Source organism: Palaemon carinicauda, chromosome 4, assembly GCF_036898095.1.
Source record: "Palaemon carinicauda isolate YSFRI2023 chromosome 4, ASM3689809v2, whole genome shotgun sequence".
NCBI classification, from domain to species: Eukaryota; Metazoa; Arthropoda; class Malacostraca; order Decapoda; family Palaemonidae; genus Palaemon; species Palaemon carinicauda.
This window is the reverse complement of record NC_090728.1, coordinates 94,866,286-94,886,780: the sequence shown is the minus strand read 5'-3', so window position 1 is coordinate 94,886,780 and position 20,495 is coordinate 94,866,286. Positions and strand designations below refer to the sequence as shown.

Genomic DNA, 20,495 nt, shown 5'->3' with positions numbered 1-20,495 from the left:
CAGAACGGTTTCCAAACCTTCTGCAGCTCCTGATAGAGCCTCCAAGAGAACCCTCTCCATGTCACAGACAACCACCACACTTCGACATCTACCACAAGCTATAGCTTTGCTATGATTGTACGCCTGTAGACTACCCAGTACCTCCTCTCTCACAGAGGCTTTTCGCAATAAGTTGCGAAGAGGTTGTCTAGATATCTGAGGAATTCCTCAGCATCAGTCTACCAGGCAAAGTAATACGTCGTCTGTGGTTGGTGTCATGGGAAAGCGTATCTCTCCGCTCGATACCTCTATTCCAGCAATAGTGGAATCCTCGAGTACAGTATATGGAAGAGGAAAAGACCCCCTTTTCAGTTTCAGTAGGTAAAGACGATCACTCATCCTTGAGTCTCGTCTTCAAACTGAAAGGAAGGGGCATCCCCTCATCGCTAGATCTTTCCTAACTCATGCGACTTACAACTTGCCTTTTCCCAGTCGAAATTGAGACCCCCCTCTCGGAACATGGTTCATGTTCTTCGGTCTCTAAGGAGACCTCCTTACGTTCCACTTAACCAGGCAACAAATTTTCACCTGGTTTAGAAGACAGTGTTCCTACACACTTTGACAGCGGCCAAACTAATCAAGGAACCTCATGATCTCTTTTTCGACATCGCCCATTAATGAGAAAGGTGAAAGGCAACGTTTAGTCTCGTCCCCGAGTATGTTGCCAGACAGTCTCCAGAGGTGATGGATCCTAGACGAGTCTCCACTCGGCAACTGATGATCCAGATCATCTGTTACTGTACCTGGGGTAAGGTATGAGGCTCTACCTCAAGAGAATGGCAACAGCCCACCCGGGTCCCTTCTCTTGTCATCAGCACAGGGAGAGACAAGAGGACGATCACCAAAACATCATCTCTGCTGGATTCAGAGTCATCAATCACGCCCTGAAACCAGATCTTCATCCAACATGTCGACTCACGATGACACGGGCATAGCTATGCCCTTGGCCCTTCTAAGGAGATTACTCTGACGCAGGTTTTACAAGCAAGGGTGAATGCTCCAAGTGACTTTCACAACCTTTTTCCTGACAGACGTGACCCACAGGAACTCGATACGATCTCTATCGGTCCTGTGGTGGCTGCACAACAGCTGGTTGTATACCTCAAGCACCTAATTGGACAAGTAGCAGAAGGTTGAGGGCACTGTTACTCGGTTTTAGTCTGCGTGAATGAAAAGATTTGACTGGCTCTTATTCTTTTCTTCATCCTCCCCTCTCTTGGGGAAAGCAGCATCCTGGGTTCTCTGCATAAGCTGACCTCAAACTACTGCAGGTAAATCATGCTCCCTTGTGCACCTAGTATTAAGCTAATACTGTTGCGTCCCTATACCCTGGCGAGGTGGTATTGGGAAAGTCTTGGTTACAACGGTTTTTCCTACAAAAAGACTCGGAATAACTGTACCTAGACAGTCACACTTCTAAATATCTCAACACAGCTTGCATAGGATGCAGACCTTGCTTAGCAAGGTTTTAGCGTGGTGCAGGGACTCTTTATTTTTGAGTGCTGGCATACTTAGATAAGGAGTCCCCTGGTAAAGCCAAAAGCCAGATTGGCAGGGACGTCCACCCTTCCTAATGAGTGAGTCACTCCTGAATAAACAGTGTAGGTTTGTATTCCAGTTACGGAACAAATGACAAATTCGTACATAATTTGTATTTTTCCTAATGATACAAACCTTAGCTATTTATACAAACTTGCCTGCCAGCCCTATCCCCCTTGAAGTCCTACCTCCAAGCAAAGTGAACTAAATCACCGGTGTGTGAGTGGGAGCGGTAGCAAGCTACCCCCCCCTACCCCCCGCTATCTAGCGGTAGGGGTAGTTAACCCTCGCTAAATTTTAATGGCTCGTCATTTCAGCTTTGCAGAAAGTAATATCCCTAAATAAATAGCCAAGGTTTGTATCGTTAGAAAAAATACAAATTATCTACAAATTTGTCATGTTAGTTTATTATTAAATGATCAAAATACAGTACTTTTCATAGATTTAGTACTGTTTAGTGGTGAATATCCTTTTTATAATCATTTAATGTGGTGTTTTTCTAGGGTCTGGAATGAATTAGGCTATTTATATGTAAAAGGCACTCGCTACACGAAAAAATCACGATATGAAAGCCCCTACAGAACCAATTAATTTTGTGTTTAGAGGCATCACTCTAGTAATTCAGGTACTGTAATAATAATAATAATAATAGTACTGTAATAATAATAATGATTAAAGAAATCAAAATAATAATAATACAGTAGTTAAATTATTTAAAATGTTCAATCAATAGAAAATTACACTTGCATCTCGCTCGCTTCATTCTACTGAGACATTAGGGACTGCTATTTGTTAAATTACATCTGATTAATAATCTTTTTTTTATATTTATGATATAGATTTGAGAACTCTAGCTTCCAGTCAGCATAACTAGTTCATGCCCCATTGGATATTCTGGATGCCTTCGCCTTTTCTCCATTCAGCGTAATTCTCTTTTTAGCTTCATCTTGATCTGCCTGCTGATCAACCGAGTGTTGATTATACTAGGATGACCTTAGTGTGGCTCCCAGATGGCCTCTTGCCGAGTGATAATCCCGACCTGTTATCACTTCTGTAGAGCTCTCGAGAGAACTACCCCATTGGTCCACACTTCTCTGTCAGCCGCATCTTCAGAGGTACCACTGATCCATGAAGTTGGAATTTCATTGTTGGAGATTATCCAGCATCTCTGAGCGAAATGTTCTTCACGAGGCATTGTACAGATGTCGAAATGCATGCGACGGTCCTCTGCAGCAGTCTACCTAGTAAAGTGATCCATCTTCTGCTGTTGATGTTGTAGAAGGGGTACTGTACTTCTCTGTTTGTAGCAACTAGCACAGATTACGGATTTCCTCGTCTTTTTTTGGCAAGAGAAGCACCTTTCAGTTGCGTCTGTTAAAGGCTATCACTCAGCCCTTAGTATGGTCTTTCAACTGAAGGTTATATGCCTCTCCTCCCATAGAGTTTTATATGTTCGTGAGGAGCATTGTGAGGTTTTCCTTGAGGCCCCCAGAGTGGGACGTGACACTGGTTGTCAAGGGGTTGTTACGCACCTCGTTTAAACCACAGAGAAAGTTGTTAGACAAGAGATCTGACTCTCAAGACTGTCGATTTGCTAAGCTTTAGCATCAGCGAAAAGAGTAGGCTAGTTGTATGGTGTCTCTTATATAGTCACCCACTTTTAGGTAGGAAGGAGGTCTCTATTGAGTTCATGTCCAAACCCAGAATCCTGCAGTGTACGACCCCCAGCTCAAGACCTCCATCCCTATTCTACTTGAACTGACAGGTGGCAATTGAGAGGATATGCTCTTGTTTGGTCCCAAGAGGGGTCTGCGGTACTATCTGATGAGGACCCTATACCTTAGGCTTGAGTGTCGGTGGCTCTTCCTTGGAAGGATTAAGAAAGAGGTGTCAAGGAACATGGTCTCTTTCTGGCTTATTGAGACGATCTAGAGGGCAACACCCTGACAACTGGGAGGGTTGAAGTATCAATCAGGACCAGGTCTCACAAAGCCAGGGGTATAGGCCCTACCCTAACCTTCAAGAGGAATCTTGCAGTCGACAAAGTGTTGAGGACGGGAGTTTTGAAACACCAAACAACGTTCAAGTCTTTATACCTACTGGAGTATAACCACAAATTCATTGACCCTTTTGTTCTTGGTCTCATGGTGGCTGCTCAAGTATTCATGTAGCCAGCCCAGCTCCTGCATGGGACAGGAAGCATTTTGTCAATTGTAGCATGTAGGTGTAAGTATGAAATGGAAGGTAGAATGACTGGCTCGTATACTTCATCTTTCTTTCCCTTTTCTTTAGGATGAAGTGGTTGTACACTTACATGCTGGATCTGACTTTATGCTTGTATGCTACACTTTTGAGCTTCATTATTTAGAATCTAAAGAAGTATCTCTCCTCTCTTGATGAGGTGGAGGAGGGTAGAATATATACCAACTCATTGATCATCATATCCTATATACAGTACAGTAATACCTCTTGATAAGAAAGTTTCTTTATACGAAGAATTCATGATACAAAGAGATACAGGTAGGTTATTTACTGACGTATCATCAGTGAATATCAATTGTATTACTGAATAATAAATTAGCTACAGTTGAAAATATGCGTGAGTTGAAGAAATCGTTTTGGTTATGCATGATAGAAAACGTACCTCTACAGTAAGGGTTACATTAATAAAGTACAGTACGTACAGTATTGTATATTTCGTATATGTGCAGTATTGTACTGTAAAGTACCCTACTTATTGTATCATTTTCCATTTATTATTGCATCACGTTCTTATAACTACTTCATTTACTGGTATTAACAGTTAGGATAGGTATTTTGATTGATTCAAATGTATTTGGTTGTATTTCCTTGTGGTTATAGCTTTATTATAAAATTTAATGTGGTGTTTTTGCAGGTTTTGGAATGAATTAGGCAAATTACATGTAAAACTGACCTCATTATACGAAAAAATCATGATGATACAGCCACTCCAGAATTAATTGATTTTGTATCAAGAGGTATTACTAATTACTGACTGCTTTCTGCTTCGAGGGAAGGAATTCCTCCTTTGACCACTTACCCATCTTCTTGTACAGGCCAGGCTATATTAGCCTATTCATCCCTATAATGGAATTATAGGGTTTTGCCGAAGTCATCTCCTTTGCTTCCGTATGGGACCAGGTAGACTGACACTTAACAGGAAAGAAAGAGAACCAACCATTTCGGTTCTAGGGGGACTTCTGGCCCACTAATAAGTGTGTCTCCCTATTTTAAGGGATGAAAAGTTTGTATATGTGTTAGAACAAATAATATTTTAAGAGTAATTTGTAGTATTCATAGCTATACAAATCTGAGTCCTTTTAAGTTGAACTTCCCAGGCGGGTGGGAGGGGCTACTGGCTTACGTGCACTACCTGTCGTTAGGTCAAAAAAAAAAAGACTGGCGTGGAGGGCAAGATAAAATAAACGACAATACCACAATGGAAAATCGGGTGTCAAATTTAAAGGTGAACAACAAAATTAAAGATGTCAAACCGATGGCACACTGTAATAATTTGATGAGTTTATATAATGTGCTACTTCATTAACAAATTCAGTGGTTGTTCAGCTCCGATGAAGACATTCCTCTGTTTTAAAGGACTGAGATTTGTATAGCTAGGAAAATTACATGTAACTTTTAAAATTCCTTTTTTCTACAAGTTTGTAATGCAGGAGACCTTTTGAGGTATGGAACCTATGGCTCATATTCATCACAGGTATTATGGAAAACAAGATATTGAAAAAATAATTTTGGAATAAACTAGAAAATTTTATCTTCTAAACAATGTGTTGCCTAATTAAGATTGTGTATATAAAAAAATATATATGCTGCAGAAGAATATTGGGAATTGAATAGCAGGACAGGATTAGAAATGAAACTACAAGAGAGATTACTCAAGTGCCATATATGGATGATATCATAGTGAGGGGTAGATGGAGATGGTTTGGGCATGCTCTTCGCACTCCCCAAAAGAGATTAGTTGCATAAGTTACTAGAATATTTGGAAGTTCCCAGGCCTACATAGCTGAGGATTATTACGCATGAAGTAGGAGATGACGAATGGAGAAGTATAGATTTAAAAGCTCAAGATAAAGACAACTGGCAAAATCTAAGCGAGGCCCTTTTCGTCAATAGGCGTAGAAGGAGATAATGAAAATGAGATGAAAAATATAGTATTTAACAAGGAACTGGGAATAATTGTTTTTCAATATTAAACTTACCCGATAATCATGTAGCTGTCAACTCCGTTGCCCGACAGAATTCTATGGAGGGATACGCCAGCTATCACAATACTAGAAGGGGGTGTATTTACCAGCGCCACCTGTGGCCAGGTACTCAAGTACTTCTTGTTGACACCTCCTTAATTATTCCTCTGTCGTGCTTCCGGCAAGACGTTCTGGGATACGCTTATGTTCTTGGAGTATTTTCACGACTTTGGTGAAGTATTTCTCTTTGATTTCGGCTGTCGCTTTACTGGAAACTTCTATATTAGCTTAGTTAGCTTTTGGAATTAATTTGATTAATTATGGTGACGAAGAGAGTATGAACTCTCGTTCACCTTTCAATGGCCGACCCTTCCCTTAGACGGAAGTGTTGGGGTCTAAGAGAGTATAGACTCTCTTTCTTAATTTTGCTTAACAAAAGTTATAGATTTATTTTATATCTCTCCGCCTCTTATAGGCCTCTTCGATTAACTTCCTTTTATTATAAACTTATTAAAATTAATTTTTATATTTGTTTATATTCGACCTTCCTAATAGTAGGCGGTCTTTTCTTGGTACCGAAGTTAATTAACATTGAGCCCGTCATTTCGGTTTTACCTGTGAACATATTATGCTATTTCCGCCACAGAGTTTGAAAGAATTTCTTTGATAGTCTCGTACTGTTTTCAAAGTTGAACTAACGTTTTGTTTTGTCTCTGCAGTTGTTGACGTTCAGAACGTTCAACTTGCACTCTATCGTTACGATAGAGAAAGAATGTTCACGGTTTCACGTTGCAGTAAGAGTAACCGTGTCTAGCGTTTTGTTCATTCTTTCTTAACTTAATGGTTTTGATCCTAATAAAGGAACTTTTCAGTTTTTTCTCAATAATATGTTTTAACGATTTATATGATTGGGCTCTTCTCTCAGGTTCTAAGTCAAGAGAGAGAGAGAGAGAGAGAGAGATAGAGACGGAGGGAGAAAGAGGATAAACGTTTCATTCAAGCCTGCCAGGCGTACGAGTAACGTCGTTATCGTTTTTGCTCTTCTCCCTAGTCTCTTTAGGGGAAGAAACTAAACGTTTCTAGAGTGATCTAGTGTTTAGTCTCTTTCCAGCCACTGAATTATCTTTCATTAGATTTTTCTGTTACATTGTAATTCTGTTTTCGCAATTACTAACTTTTGAGAAAGGATAGAATTGCGTGTTTCAGGTACAAACCACTTAAAGTTTCGAGTTCAGTGAAATAAGTGCAAACAGAAATCAAAGTGATAAGTGATTAGCGCAAAGTATGTCAGTGTTGTGCGTGAGGGTACTTTTGTGCGCGCCAGTCGTCCTCCCAGTCCGGGACCTCTTGCAAGCTCCCAAGCCCAGGGGAGAAGCAATGTCGAAGGGCATAAGGGTTCAGCAGGCCTTGATCGGCGCACAGAAGTATCCTCGGTGGTTGTGGGCGTGTCTTACCGAGACCGTCACTCCCACCCGCAGACGATTGAGCCCTTATTTTGCTCGTCTGCAGAAGAGATTTAGGGGAGAAAATAAAGGCAGAGTAACGCTGGTCTCAGGTCTCAAGACCTCTTAAACGTAAAGTCCAGACCTATGCCAGACGTACGAAGTTAAAGTTCAACAACCCGGATGCAGTCATTGGGTTAGCTCTGACTCTCCTCAGTCATCAGTTGAATACACTCCGCCTAAGAGGAGTAAGGTTCTGCCGCAGCAGATCTCTGCTGTTAAGGCTTTACCTCAGCAGACCTTAGTGTCTGCCGACCCCAAGTTGACTCTACTGCAGTCCATGCAGTCACAACTTTCGGTCTTGATGCGTGAGTGTCGGGCTGAGAGTGTTGCGCCTCCGCCTCCGCCTACACTCCCCCCGCCTATGCTCGCTCCGCCTGATCGCAGTACCACCTGCCAGGCGTACGATGTTGTGGACTCTACTACAGTCCATGCAAGCACAGCTTTCGGACTTGATGCGTGAGTGTCGGGCTGAGAGTGTTGCTCCTCCGCCTCCGCCTACACTCCCTCCGCCTACACTCGCTCCGCCTGATCGCAGTACCACCTGCCAGGCGTACGATGTTGTGGACTCTATTACAGTCCATGCAAGCACAGCTTTCGGACTTGATGCGTGAGTGTCGGGCTGAGAGTGTTGCTCCTCCGCCTCCGCCTACACTCCCTCCGCCTACGCTCGCTCCGCCTGATCGCAGTACCACCTGCCAGGCGTACGATGTTGAGCCACGTGCTGAGTTTGCTGTTCCCTGTGGTGTTCAGCCTCCGCCTTCCTTAAGGCAACCTTTACAATGGGATCAGGAGGATTATACCTCTCTTCCTCCGCCTCCACTTGCTGCTCCACCAGTGATGCAACACTCGGTTGAGGTACAACAACCTCTCCCGTCCATGAGTCAGTCTCCTCAGCTCTCGCTGCAGTGAGCTCAACCCTCCACAAGGCAAGCACCACAACACCTTAGCCTTGCGCCTCAGGAGCCTCAGCTTGCGAGACATTTACCTTGTTCTGCGCAGCCTCTTCCTCATCGCGCTCCGCTCACACCACAGGAACTGGAACTTGCTACTCCGCTTCCGCCAACCGCTCAGCAAGCGCAACCCTTGGGTTCAACCACTCATGCTAGGAGTCAGCCTCCTCCACCCATGCGCCTTCCTTCTGCTTGTCTTTTATTCAGCCTTTGCAGACTGAGCCTCGTGTTCCCTCAACAGAGTCTTGAAGAGGAAACCACAACTATTGTTGTTCCAGCTCGTTCTGACTCTGCTGTTCAGCATACCTTACCTCCATTTTCAAACCATGGCAAAAATATGAATCATGAGTTATGAATGTAAGGTAAACATTATGTTGATTTTTAAACCCCATGCAAGCATGCATAAAGCACTCTAGCACTGGTCATGGAATTTCTGAGAAATGTTAAACGCCATGCACACGCTCTGCTTTCCTTACAGCAGGCTCTGCTTACAGCAGGCTCTGCTTACTACATGCTCTGCATACAGCATGCTCTGCATACAGCATGCTCTGCATACAACATGCTCTGCATACAGCATGCTCTGCATTCAGCATGCTCTGCATACAACATGCTCTGCATACAGCATGCTCTGCATTCAGCATGCTCTGCATACAACATGCTCTACATACAGCATGCTCTGCATACAGCATACTCTGTATACATCATGCTCTGCATACCTTACCGCATGCTTCTCAGTCACACATCTTGGGTTGTTGCCAACTCACTAGACTGTCAAGCAGTTTCATTACGTTGCCTTCTAGTCTGCTGCTTTTGCACCAGTGAACCCTCACTCAGAGAACTTAGCTTTTCTAGGATAAGGTCCCTGTAGATGAGAAAGTTCTTTTCTCCCTCCTTCTGATATTCCCTTGAGGACTCTGTCATTTGGAGGGAGCCTTTAGCTGCTTAACCTCTTATGGACTTTTATTTAAGCATAACATGCTTCCAGGGAAGGTAATGGTTCCACTTCAGTCGCTAATCCCGTCTGTTACCACACCTGCTCCCATAGACCTTGAGCTGTGTTGCATGACATGCAGTCCAAGCTTAGTCCTTGTTAGAGGATTTTTTGTTTACGGAGTCAATGTGTCACGGGGAAGACGTTCAACAACCAACAGAAGTGACTTGTTGTGACGCAGTGCGGCAACCTCAGCAACCCGTTAAGGAGTTGTCTGTACGACCCAGACAGTCTAGACAGATTCGGGTTGTCACTGTACTTCCTCGCTTGCCCATGATTGACAGTTCACAGACTGTGCAGCAGTATCATGATCTTGTGTCCGGCTCCGTCAGACGACTGGCTTTTAAGAGCTCCCACAAGTCGTCGCTGTCTGGAGATTTTCAAATGGACTATGGATCTGACCAAGGAACTGGGCCTCCTGGTCAATTTTGAGGAGTCTCAGCTCGTTCCATCCCAGACCATTGTCTCCTTGGGTATGGATCTTCAGAGTCGAGCTTTTCGGACTTTTCCGTCGGCCCCAAGGATCTTCCAAGCCCTAGAATGCATCCAGAGCATGCTGAGAAGGAACCGATGCTCAGTCAGGTAGTGGATGAGTCTAACAGGGACACTTTCATCGCTGGCCCTGTTCATCGTGTTAGGGAGACTCCACCTCCCCCCCCTTCAGTATCATCTAGCTGCTCACTGGATAAAGGACATGACGCTAGAGACGGTCTCAGTTCCTGTTTCCGAAGAGAGGAGGTCTTCTCTCGCGTGGTGTAAGAACAGCTTTCTTCTCAAGGAAGGCTACCTTTGGCTGTTCAGAAACACGACCGCCGTCTCCTCTCGGACGCATCAGACACGGGCTGGGGTGCGACTTTGGACGGACAAGAATGCTCGGGAACATGGAATCAGGAGCAAAGGACACTTCACATCATTTGCAAGAAGTTGTTGGTGGTTATTCTGGCCTTGATAAACTTCAAGTCCCTCCAGCTTAACAAAGTGGTGGAGGTGGACTCTGACAACACCACAGCCCTGGCTTACATCTTCAAGCAGGGAGGGACTCTTTCGTGGAAGTTGTTCTAGATCGCAAGGGACCTACTCATCTGGTCTTTAGATCGAAAGCTAACTGGTAACGAGGTTCATTCAGGGCGGTATGAATGTCATGGCAGATCACCTCAGACGGAAGGGTCAGGTCATCCCCACAGAGTGGACCCTTCTCAAGAATGTTTGCAACAGACTTTGGGCCCTGTGGGGTCAGCCAACCATAGATCTGTTCACTACCTCGATAACCTAGAGACTCCTGTTGTATTGTTCTCCGATTCCAGACCCAGCAGCAGTTCACGTGGATGCTTTTCTGCTGGATTGGTTCCATCTCGACCTGTATGCATTCCAGCCGTTCAAGATTGTCAACAGAGTACTTCAGAAGTTCTCCTCTCACTAAGGGACACGGCTGACGTTGGTTGGCTCCGCTCTGGTCCGCGAGAGAATGGTTCTTAGAGGTACTGCAATGGCTGGTCGACATTCCCAGGACTCTTCCTCTAGGAGTGAACCTTCTAAGTCTACCTCACGTAAAGAAGGTACACCCAATCCTCCACGCTCTTCGTCTGACTGCCTTCAGACTTTCGAAAGACTCTCAAGAGCTAGGGGCTTTTCGAAGGAGGCAGCCAGAGCGATTGCCAAAGCAAGGAGAACATCCACTCTCAGAATCTATCAGTCTCAAGGGGAAGTCTTCCGTAGCTGGTACAAGACCAATGCAGTTTCCTCAACCAGTACCACTGTAACCCAGATTGCTGACTTCCTGTTATATCTAAGGAAAGTAAGATCCCTTTCAGCTCCTACGATCAAGGGTTACAGAAGTATGTTGGCAGCGGTTTTCCGCCACAGAGGCTTGGATCTTTCCACCAACAAAGATCTACAGGACCTCCCTAGGTCTTTTGAGACCTCAAAGGAACGTCGGTTGTCCACTCCAGGCTGGAATCTAGACGTGGTCCTAAGGTTCCTTATGTCATCAAGATTTGAACCTCCAATCAGCCTCTTTTTAGGACCTCACATTAAAAACTCTTTTCCTCGTGTGCTTGACAACAGCTAAAAGAGTAAGTGAGATCCACGCCTTCAGCAGGATCATTGTTTTCACATCTGAAACGGCTACATGTTCCTTGCAGCTCGGTTTCTGCTAAACGAGCTTCCTTCACGTCCTTGGCCTAAGTCGTTCGAGATCCCAAGCCTGTCCAACTTGGTGGGGAATGATCTGAAGAGAGTACTTTGCCCAGTTAGAGCTCTTAGGTACTATCTAAAAAGGTCTTAACCTTTACAAGGACAATCAGAAGCCTTATAGTGTGCTATCAAGAAACCTTCTTTTCCAAGTTCTAAGAACTCAGTTTCTTACTATTCAGGCTTCTGATTAGAGAAACACATTCTCATCTGAAGGAAGAAGACCTTGCTTTGCTGAAGGTAAGGACACATGAAGTGGGAGCTGTGGCTACTTCAGTGGCCTTCAAACAGAACCATTCTCTGCAGAGTGTTATGGATGCAACCTATTGGAGAAGCAAGTCAGTGTTCGCATCATTCTATCTCAAAGATGTCCAGTCTCTTTACGAGTACTGCTACACCCTGGGACCATTCGTAGCAACGAATGCAGTAGTAGGCGAGGGCTCAGCCACTACATTCCCATAATCCCATAACCTTTTAACCTTTCTCTTGAATACTTTTTATGGGTTGTACGGTCGGCTAAGAAGCCTTCCACATCCTTGTTGATTTGGCGGGTGGTCAATTCTTTCTTGAGAAGCGCCGAGGTTAAAGGTTGTGATGAGGTCCTTTAGTATGGGTTGCAGCCCTGTATACTTTAGCACCTTTGAGTTGATTCAGCCTCCCAAGAGGAACGCTGCGCTCAGTAAGGAAGACGATCTTATTAAAGGCAGAGTAACGGTTCAAGTCGACTTCCTTACCAGGTACTTATTATTTCATTGTTATTGTGGATAACTGATTATATGAAATACGGGATACTTAGCTATCCTTTAGTCTTGTACACTGGTTTTTCACCCACCCCCCTGGGTGTGAATCAGCTACATGATTATCGGGTAAGTTTAATATTGAAAAATGTTATTTTTATTAGTAAAATAAATTTTTGAATATACTTACCCGATAATCATGATTTAATCGACCCTCCCTTCCTCCCCATAGAGAACCAGTGGACCGAGGAATAATTGAGGAGGTGTCAACAAGAAGTACTTGAGTACCTGGCCACAGGTGGCGCTGGTAAATACACCCCCTTCTAGTATTGTGATAGCTGGCGTATCCCTCCATAGAATTCTGTCGGGCAACGGAGTTGACAGCTACATGATTATCGGGTAAGTATATTCAAAAATTTATTTTACTAATAAAAATAACATTTTAGATCTTGTCTGAATTCTTTAAAGCTATTTCATTCTATTGGGAACATCCATATCGGTAAAAGAATATTATGCCATTTAATAAGATATCTGCAGGTTTTGTAATTTACAGGAGAGAGTATGGAATATGATTTTATTTTACATTCATATTCTTCTGTTGTGTCCAGCATAGTGTATAGTGGTTAATTTTTTAAAAGAATTAGAATTTAGTGCTGATGTATATACTTTACTTTCAGGATGCACAAGACACATCGGAGGAGGATTGTGCAGTTGGTCATTATGGGAATTTAACTATGATCCGTAGCCAAGAAAAAAAGCCTGTCACTCATATAGAAATTAAAGATCTTAACAGAAGTTTAGCCAATGAATCTGTGGTATTAAGAGCACGACTTCATACAAGTCGAGGAAAAGGTATAGTATATGTTTGGAAACTAGAATTATGTTCTAGTGCCTTGTTGATCTTAAAAGTCTTCTAACAAATGTTTGATCCGTAACTGGAATACAAACCAATGCTATTTATAGGGGTATAACTTTTGGCAAAGCTGAAAGCCATTAAAATTTAGCTAGGGTTAACTACCCACCCCACTAGTTTGGGGGGGGGGGTAGGGTCTGTAGCCTGCTACCCTATCAGTCCACTCACACACCTGTGATTGCGCTCACTTTGCTTTTGGCTTGGATGGAGTGCAGTTGTCACTGTCCTTCATCTTCTCCAACTTTTGGACTGCCATTGATCCCTTTTTTGCTTTTACTTTGTGTGCGCAGTGTTCTCCTACTACCATGCAAACTTGTTCGGGAACTAAAGGCCGCACCTGCAGGAAGATTGTCTACTGTGGAGACATATCCTAATAGTCTTTACCTCGTCTGCAGAGGACAGCGCTGTGACAAGGTGATAAGTGTAATGAGTGACGGGAGTGGTCTTCCTCCCAGTGGGAAAGGTATGGGTGTAGGCGGAAGAAGAAGTCTAAACGAGATTCCTCCCCTTTAAAGTGCGCTTCGAAGTAGAAGAAACACCAGGCTTCTTCTTCCTCCTCCCGACCTTCCTACGAAGCTCCTACTCAGACGGCTTCCTCTGGAGGGCCAATGAGTTGTAGCATAGGCCAATTAACACCTGGCCAACCTAGGTCCTCGAGAGATTTTGCTGCCTCCCCCAGCGGTGTTGCCCCAACTCTCCCCCTGAGTGAGGCTGTTTCTCTTTCTCCTCTGTTTCAGCTCTGGCTGTTGTTGGTTTTGCCCGGTGAACCTTCCTAGAAGGCGTTGATGCGGTTTCTGCAAAGGGGTGCTGACCTTCAGCACCTGTCAGCTTCAGATGTCGGTCCCTTATTTGTAGTCAACGTCATGGGGTCGGAGGGCTCTTCAGCTGTCCTGCCAGCTGCTCCTGCGGCTGCGTCTGCGTCTCCATCTTCCCCCGCCGAGGTCTATGCTCCTTCCCCTGACGAACATCCTTTGGGGGGAGAGCAAAGTCTGAGGCACGCCTCTCCAAAGAGTGTTTCCCTTTCGAGTAAAGGGTCTCACATAGAGAATCCTCTTCGTAGGCCTGCTGTCCGTCAGCCTGCTGATCCTACGCTTCTATGTCATCGTCGGCAGCAGGCGACCTCGCTGTGTCTGTCTTCCTCTTTGCCTTCAGGGTGCTATTGCCCCATCGGCTAAGAGAAGTCTCTTCACTTCCTCTGTCTTCTTCTTCGTAAGGGACTGTTCCAATTTCGCCACCGTCTCCGATCTCGTCTCGACATTCTGTCTTGCCAGGCTCTTGCTCAACGATCTCCTATTAGACAGACTCACCATTGTTTAGCAGAGAGTGAATCGCCTACGCGTTCACCTCGTGAATTGTCTTCTCCATCTTTCTCTCCCTTTTGAAAAGGTCATGTCATCTAGACCTTCTGCCTTGGAACCCCTGTTTCCTCCTAGAAGGGAACCTAAGGACTCTTAGACCATTCCCACGTCCTCCTTTAGGACCCGGAACCCCTTTGAGGGTTCTAGGAGCCGAGTCGGTCTTTCAATTGACGACCGCGACTCACCCCGGGGTGAGACCTCGGGGGTGGATGAAGATCCCGCTGCCAGCCCAGCTTCGGACGAAGATTAGAGAGAGGTTGAACATGCCTTTTGGCAGATTCTACCCATTATGAGGACCATTAACGGGTTAACAGATCCAGAAATGACCCCTCTAGAAAACAAAGACAAAGTCCTAGACTGTGTCTTTGGCACCCCGAGGCCTCCTAAGGTCAGTGCAGCTTTGCCCTGGTCCCAGGGGTTAAAGGGTGTCCGACGTAAGATTGCCCCCTCACTGTCTTCCATCTCTGAATCTTTGTGTTCTTCCTCGCCCTCCAAACTCCTCCCACCTTCATGTGCCAACCAGAGGAGATATTACGACATTATGGACCAGATCTTCTCGACAATGTCACTCCACCACTCCCTGGAAGAGCTGACCAAGGGAGTCTCTCTTGAGAGGCACTCTTTGCGTCGGGTCTCATTCTCAGCGTCTTAAGATCGTGGCTGGATCATTAGCTGGGATCGGTAGGAATTCTGGTTCGAACCAAGGATTTCTCTAAGGATTGTACCAGGAAGGGTTTGGAAACCTTCCTTCTCTCTGGCACCTGCACCATTGAGTTTCTGTCCCACCAGGTAGTGACCCTGTGAGCCAACACCATTCTTGAATGAAGGGATGCGGTGGCCGAGAGATTTCACCAGCAGGTCCCGAACGCTGAGATGACTCAGCTTCGAACCTCCCCCATGGAGGGATTCTTCCTCTTCAAGCAGGCTGCGGAGAGGTGGAGGAAGTCCAACATGGACTCCCTCCTTCATAGGGCCCTTACAGCTCGGACCTACAGACCTCCAGCCCCTCTAAGACCAGCCAAGTAAAATCGTCATCGAAGAAAATGGCAGCTATTTTTAAGTCTAAGGATTCTAAGAAGCCCTTTCCTGTCAAGGACGGGAAAGGTAGCAAGCCCAACCTTAGAGGCAAACACCAGAGAGGTGGCGGTAAGAACCGCAAACGCTAGGATAGGTCATCCCCCTGCTTGTGCACCAGTAGCAGGATGCCTTCAAAGCTGCTGGACCAGGTGGATGCAGCTCGGGGCCGAACCCTGGACGTTCTCCGTGATTCGCTCCGGGTATTGCTTTCCGTTCATATCATCTCTCCCTCCACTGACCAAGAATCCAGTGCTTATGAGCTTCTTTGCAATGGGATCAGCAAATGGGCAGGCCCTTCGGGCTGTGGTTCAGACCGTGTTGGAGAAGGGCGCTCTCCAGGAGGTCCTCAATGGGTCCCCAGGCTTCTTCAGTCGACTCTTTCTTGTGAAAAAGGCATCTGGAGGCTGGAGACCAGTCATCAATCTCTCAGCTCAGAAGAAGTTTGTCGAACAGACTTCGTTCAGTATAGAGACGACAGACATGGTCAGACTAGCGATAAGACCACAGGACTTCATGTGTACTCTGGATCTGAAGGACTCATACTTCCAGATCCCAATCCATCCGTCTTCAAGGAACTATCTGATATTCAACATCAACAACAAAATACTGTATACCAGTTTAAGGTGTTGTGTTTTGGCCTTTCCACAGCTCCCCAGCTTTGCAAGAGTGTTTGCCCTAGTGTCATCCTGGGCTCACAGGTTCTGCATCCATCTCTCTCCTTCATTACCTGGATAACTGGCTGATCCTAGCAGACTCGGTGGCAACCCTTCTTCAGCACCGAGACAAACTTCTGAGGCTTTGCCAAGATCTGGGTATCATGGTAAACTTTGAGAAGTCTTGCCTGCTTCCCTCTCAAAGACTGGGTTACCGGGGCATGGTATTAGACACCAATCTCCACAGGCTGAGGAAAGCAGCAAGACCTTTCCACAGATGAGAAGAACTCCCAGCCCAGAAGTGGCTAAGTCTCCTCAAACACCTATCGACCTTGGCCCATCTAGTTCCCAATGGTCCCCTTAGGATGAGATCTCTCCAGTGGCATCTGAAGTCCAATTGGAATCTGGCCTTCGATTACGTGGACACTCTTATTCCTATGGGATCAGAGGAAAAGACAAACCTTGGATGTTGGTTGATGGATGAGAATCTGCTTAAGGGTGTCAATCTTCTTGTCCCTCCTCCCGATTTGATACTGTTCTGGGACGCATCAAAGGAAGGGTAGGGGGCCCAGGTGCTTTACCACACGGCCTCAGGCCCTTGGTCAGAGTCCGAAATGTACCTTCACATAAATCTCTTAGATTATGAAGGCTATCTTTCTGGCCCTTCAAGTTCCACCAGGTCTTGGCTGGTCACTCAGTGGTGGTGATCAGCGACAAGACCACTGTAGTACCTCCCTACTTCTTGATGTAAGTATCAAGAAGCAAGGAGGTACTTTTTCACAGCCCCTATCCCATCTAGGAGTAGAGATACTAAGATGGGCAGGAGTTCATTTGGCCTCATTGTCAGCTTGCTTCATTCCAGGCAAGAGGAATGTTCTCACCGACAATCTGAGCTGAGCGTCACAGATAGTGGGCTCCGAATGGTCTTTGGATCATCTAGTAGCCAATGTGGGGTTCTCCGATTGTGGATCTGTTCACAACGGCCCTGAACTTCAGGTTCCCGCTGTACTACTCCCCAGTCCCAGATCCCAAGGCTCTGTGGCCAGATGCATTCCAACAACGGTGGGACAACATCGATGTATATGCTTTCCCACCGTTCTGTCCGATGGGAAGGGTACTCAACAACACCAGAACATCGGTCAATGCTCCGCTATGGCATCATGCGGAATGGTTCCTGGACCTTCTGCTGCTCCTGACGGAGCTCCCAAGAGAACTTCCTCCACGACACAATCTACTCAGACAACCACATGTCAACATCTACCACAGGCCAGTAGCTTCGCTTGTCTTCATGCCTGGAGGCTATCCAGCATTTCCTCACACAGGATTTTTGCAACAATTTGCGAAAAGGATGTCTTGATATCTGCTGAAATCTTCAGCCTCAGTCTACCAGGCGAAGTAGGCAAAGTGGAATGTCTTCTTTGGTTGGTGTCGTGGAAAGGGTCTCAATCCACACGAGGCCACTATTCCATCAATAGCGGAGTTCCTCATGTATTTGCGGGAAGAAATACACCTTTCAGTTTCAGCGGTTAAAGGCTATTGCTCAGCCTTAAGTCTCGCTGTTAAACTGAAAGGAATGGACATTTCCTCATTGCTAGAGCTTGCCTGGTGGGGTTGGCTTCGGCACTTCCCCTTCTAGAGCCGACAGGAGGGAGTCCCTTCTGCTTGGTCTCTTGCTTCCCTCCCAGACCTTCATCCTCCACAGCAGATCCTTTCCCATCCAAGGATCTGAAAGGTAGTGCTCCTCCAACGCAGTTACCCATGGGGGCAAGTGCTCATGGTGAGGACAGGCATGTCTGTCACCCTTCTGAGTTTGCCAACTGTTCGATGACTTTTGGCAGATCCCTCAAAAGACGAGAGGTGTCTCCCCCTGGGAGTCCATTTTCCCTGATAGCTCAGAAGCAATAGCATGGTTTGTCGGAGCTTTCAGACGATTGCTCTTGCAATCCTCTAGCAGACCAAGGTGTCATCCAGAACGCCAGTGTAGTCTCACGATATTTGCTGAGTCTCCAGCACACACAGGTTACTGTGTATACATAGTAGGTGCGATCAACATCGTACTTATCTCTCAGGGTTGAAAGCGCAGCACGTCATTTGCTCAGCACATCCTTCTCACTCACCTGTTCCTCGTGCATGCGCACAGCCTGTTGAGCATGCTCTACCTAGCCAAGTAGACCTTTAGTTGTCCATGATCAGTTGTGCATGTCTCACCGATGGCGACAGCACGTGTCACCCAATCACACGTTCCTGTAGCACCAGGCTCGCAGCCCACTTATAAGCCATCAACAGTCTCTAATAAGGCTTGTTTATTGCAGGATATCTTCAAAGCAGCTTCAGCCACCTTGCCAGTTTTGAGAGATTCCTACTTAACACTACCAGTTACTGGGGAGGTATCGGTGTCCTCTCAAGCCTCTAAAGCCCCCTCAGATCCAAGGCTATGCCGCACTGCAGGAAGTTGGGACGTCCTTGCTAGCAGGATTGATTGATTGATTTAAGGTTTTCAGGCATCCTGGCATCTAAGGTCATTGATGCCGATATCATTTAGTTTATATATACAACAAAATTAAAGAATATTCAATTAAAACCATAAAAGTTGAATGTCATTATAAAAGTTAGATAGTTTTCAGAAGACCTGCTTCTGAAATAAATCTAAAAATGCCACTTGCATAGTAGGACTGCCAAAGTTAGCCACTGGGTGACAGCTCCAGAGTGTGCTCCTGAACTCAGTTGTTTTTGGGAGGATTAAAGCTTTTACCCCATTAAGCTCAACCAGAGGTGCCGTAAACAGAAGAGGCAAATAACAATGCTTTTGGGGGATACATTTCACCCTAGGACCCACAGGGGGATTGAAGCTTCTGAAAGACATCTCATTTGTGGACTCCTTTAGGCTGTCGACTATTGAGTATGTAGATTGGGCTCCTTTCACCAAAGCCTTTCAACCGAAGTCCATCCTTGTTTAGGCCCCTGCTAATTCTCCTGACACAACAGGGCAAAAGGGAGATTTCAGCATCCCCTCCTTTTCCACCAGTAAGGATCGTGAGAGGAAGGACGTAAACTCACTTCCAAAGAACTGGGCTTCCTGTCTTTTAGAAGACCCCAGTCTTCGGAACCAGGTGCAATATGCAGTAGCCACTCTGGACACTCGCAAAACTGTTGAAGAATCTCTTAGGCCTCGTTCTTCAATGGCACTTACGAATGTTGACAACGACCCATTCATTTCAAGCGCGGCTGGGTTCGAGTTTCAAGATGGATGACATTTATGATCCTGACACTTTAGTAGGCTATCTACCAGTTCCAGCCAACCCTAAGACTCCGGAGACGCCAGAAAGCGAGTCTGAGTTGACCATTTTGCAAATACTGGTGTGCATGAGACTGGTCAAAACTCTTGGCAAGGCTCCTCACTCCCTCTCCTAAAGGGAGGGATGCAGCCATAGATGTTCTGTGTCATGCTCCGAAAGCTAATAGACCTCAATTACAGTTTCCTTGGTCGAAGTTAACCTGTATGTCTATTGCAAAGGTTGACTTACAAATTTCTGCAAGGAACGACTCTTTTAGAGCTGGAAAGTCTACAAAGCTCCTTCCTTCTCCTTTTGTGAGGCAGAGGTAGTACTATAATGTCCTAAATAACCTCCCTTCTTCTCTTCTCTGCCCTTAGACTGCGGTGCCAGCTCTGGCACAAGGCTTTAGCTCTGAGGAGCTAGTGTTTCAATCAGTGGTGTTTACCCCTACTGATGCCACAAACTTGAAAGAGTTGCTCTGGTTGGGGAAGAAGCCTTTTTTGCCAACACCGAAGACCTATCGGACCCCCAAAAACTTGGGATCTTCAAGAACATCGTCCATACTGGTGTAGGGGCAATAAAGTTCTTGACAAATAATGCATCGAACCAGTGGACCAACTAGGTCCTGAAAAGACGTGATGCTGTTGTCTGCAAGTTCCAAAAGTAGGGTGCCAAGGAGGGAAATTGTACATCACCAGAACTCCTTGTTCTTTCTCAAGGATGTTGAGGCAGTAACTGAGAGGTGGAGAAAGGTGAGCCATGACTTCCTTCTCCAATGAGATGTTAATCCCAGCCTACCTCTACAGTACCTGCTTTACCTTAGGCTTCTCCAGTGGCGAGGCAAACCCCATAATGCCTTCAAGGATGGTCAAAAGCAGTCCAACACCTGGAAGGTTAATCCACAGAGGCTGTCCTTTTAGGGCAAGAAAGTTAGAAGACGAGGGGAGAGACCTGGTGGACATGGCCGATGTCCCTGCGAGGGATGGAAGTCTCTCCTGCTGTAAAACTGGTGGGGGGATTCCTGAGACCCGGATGGCAGAGA

At 45.7% G+C, this 20,495-nt stretch overlaps 1 protein-coding gene across 1 annotated transcript in view; it reads left to right on the top strand.

The window, feature by feature from the left end:
• AspRS (aspartyl-tRNA synthetase) overlaps positions 1-20,495 on the top strand; it is a 109,698-nt gene that overhangs the window by 51,376 nt on the left and 37,827 nt on the right. The window contains exon 3 of the mRNA XM_068372502.1: positions 12,855-13,029. Within this exon, the coding sequence (XP_068228603.1) occupies positions 12,855-13,029 (175 nt within the window). The remainder of the gene's footprint in view (positions 1-12,854; positions 13,030-20,495) is intronic.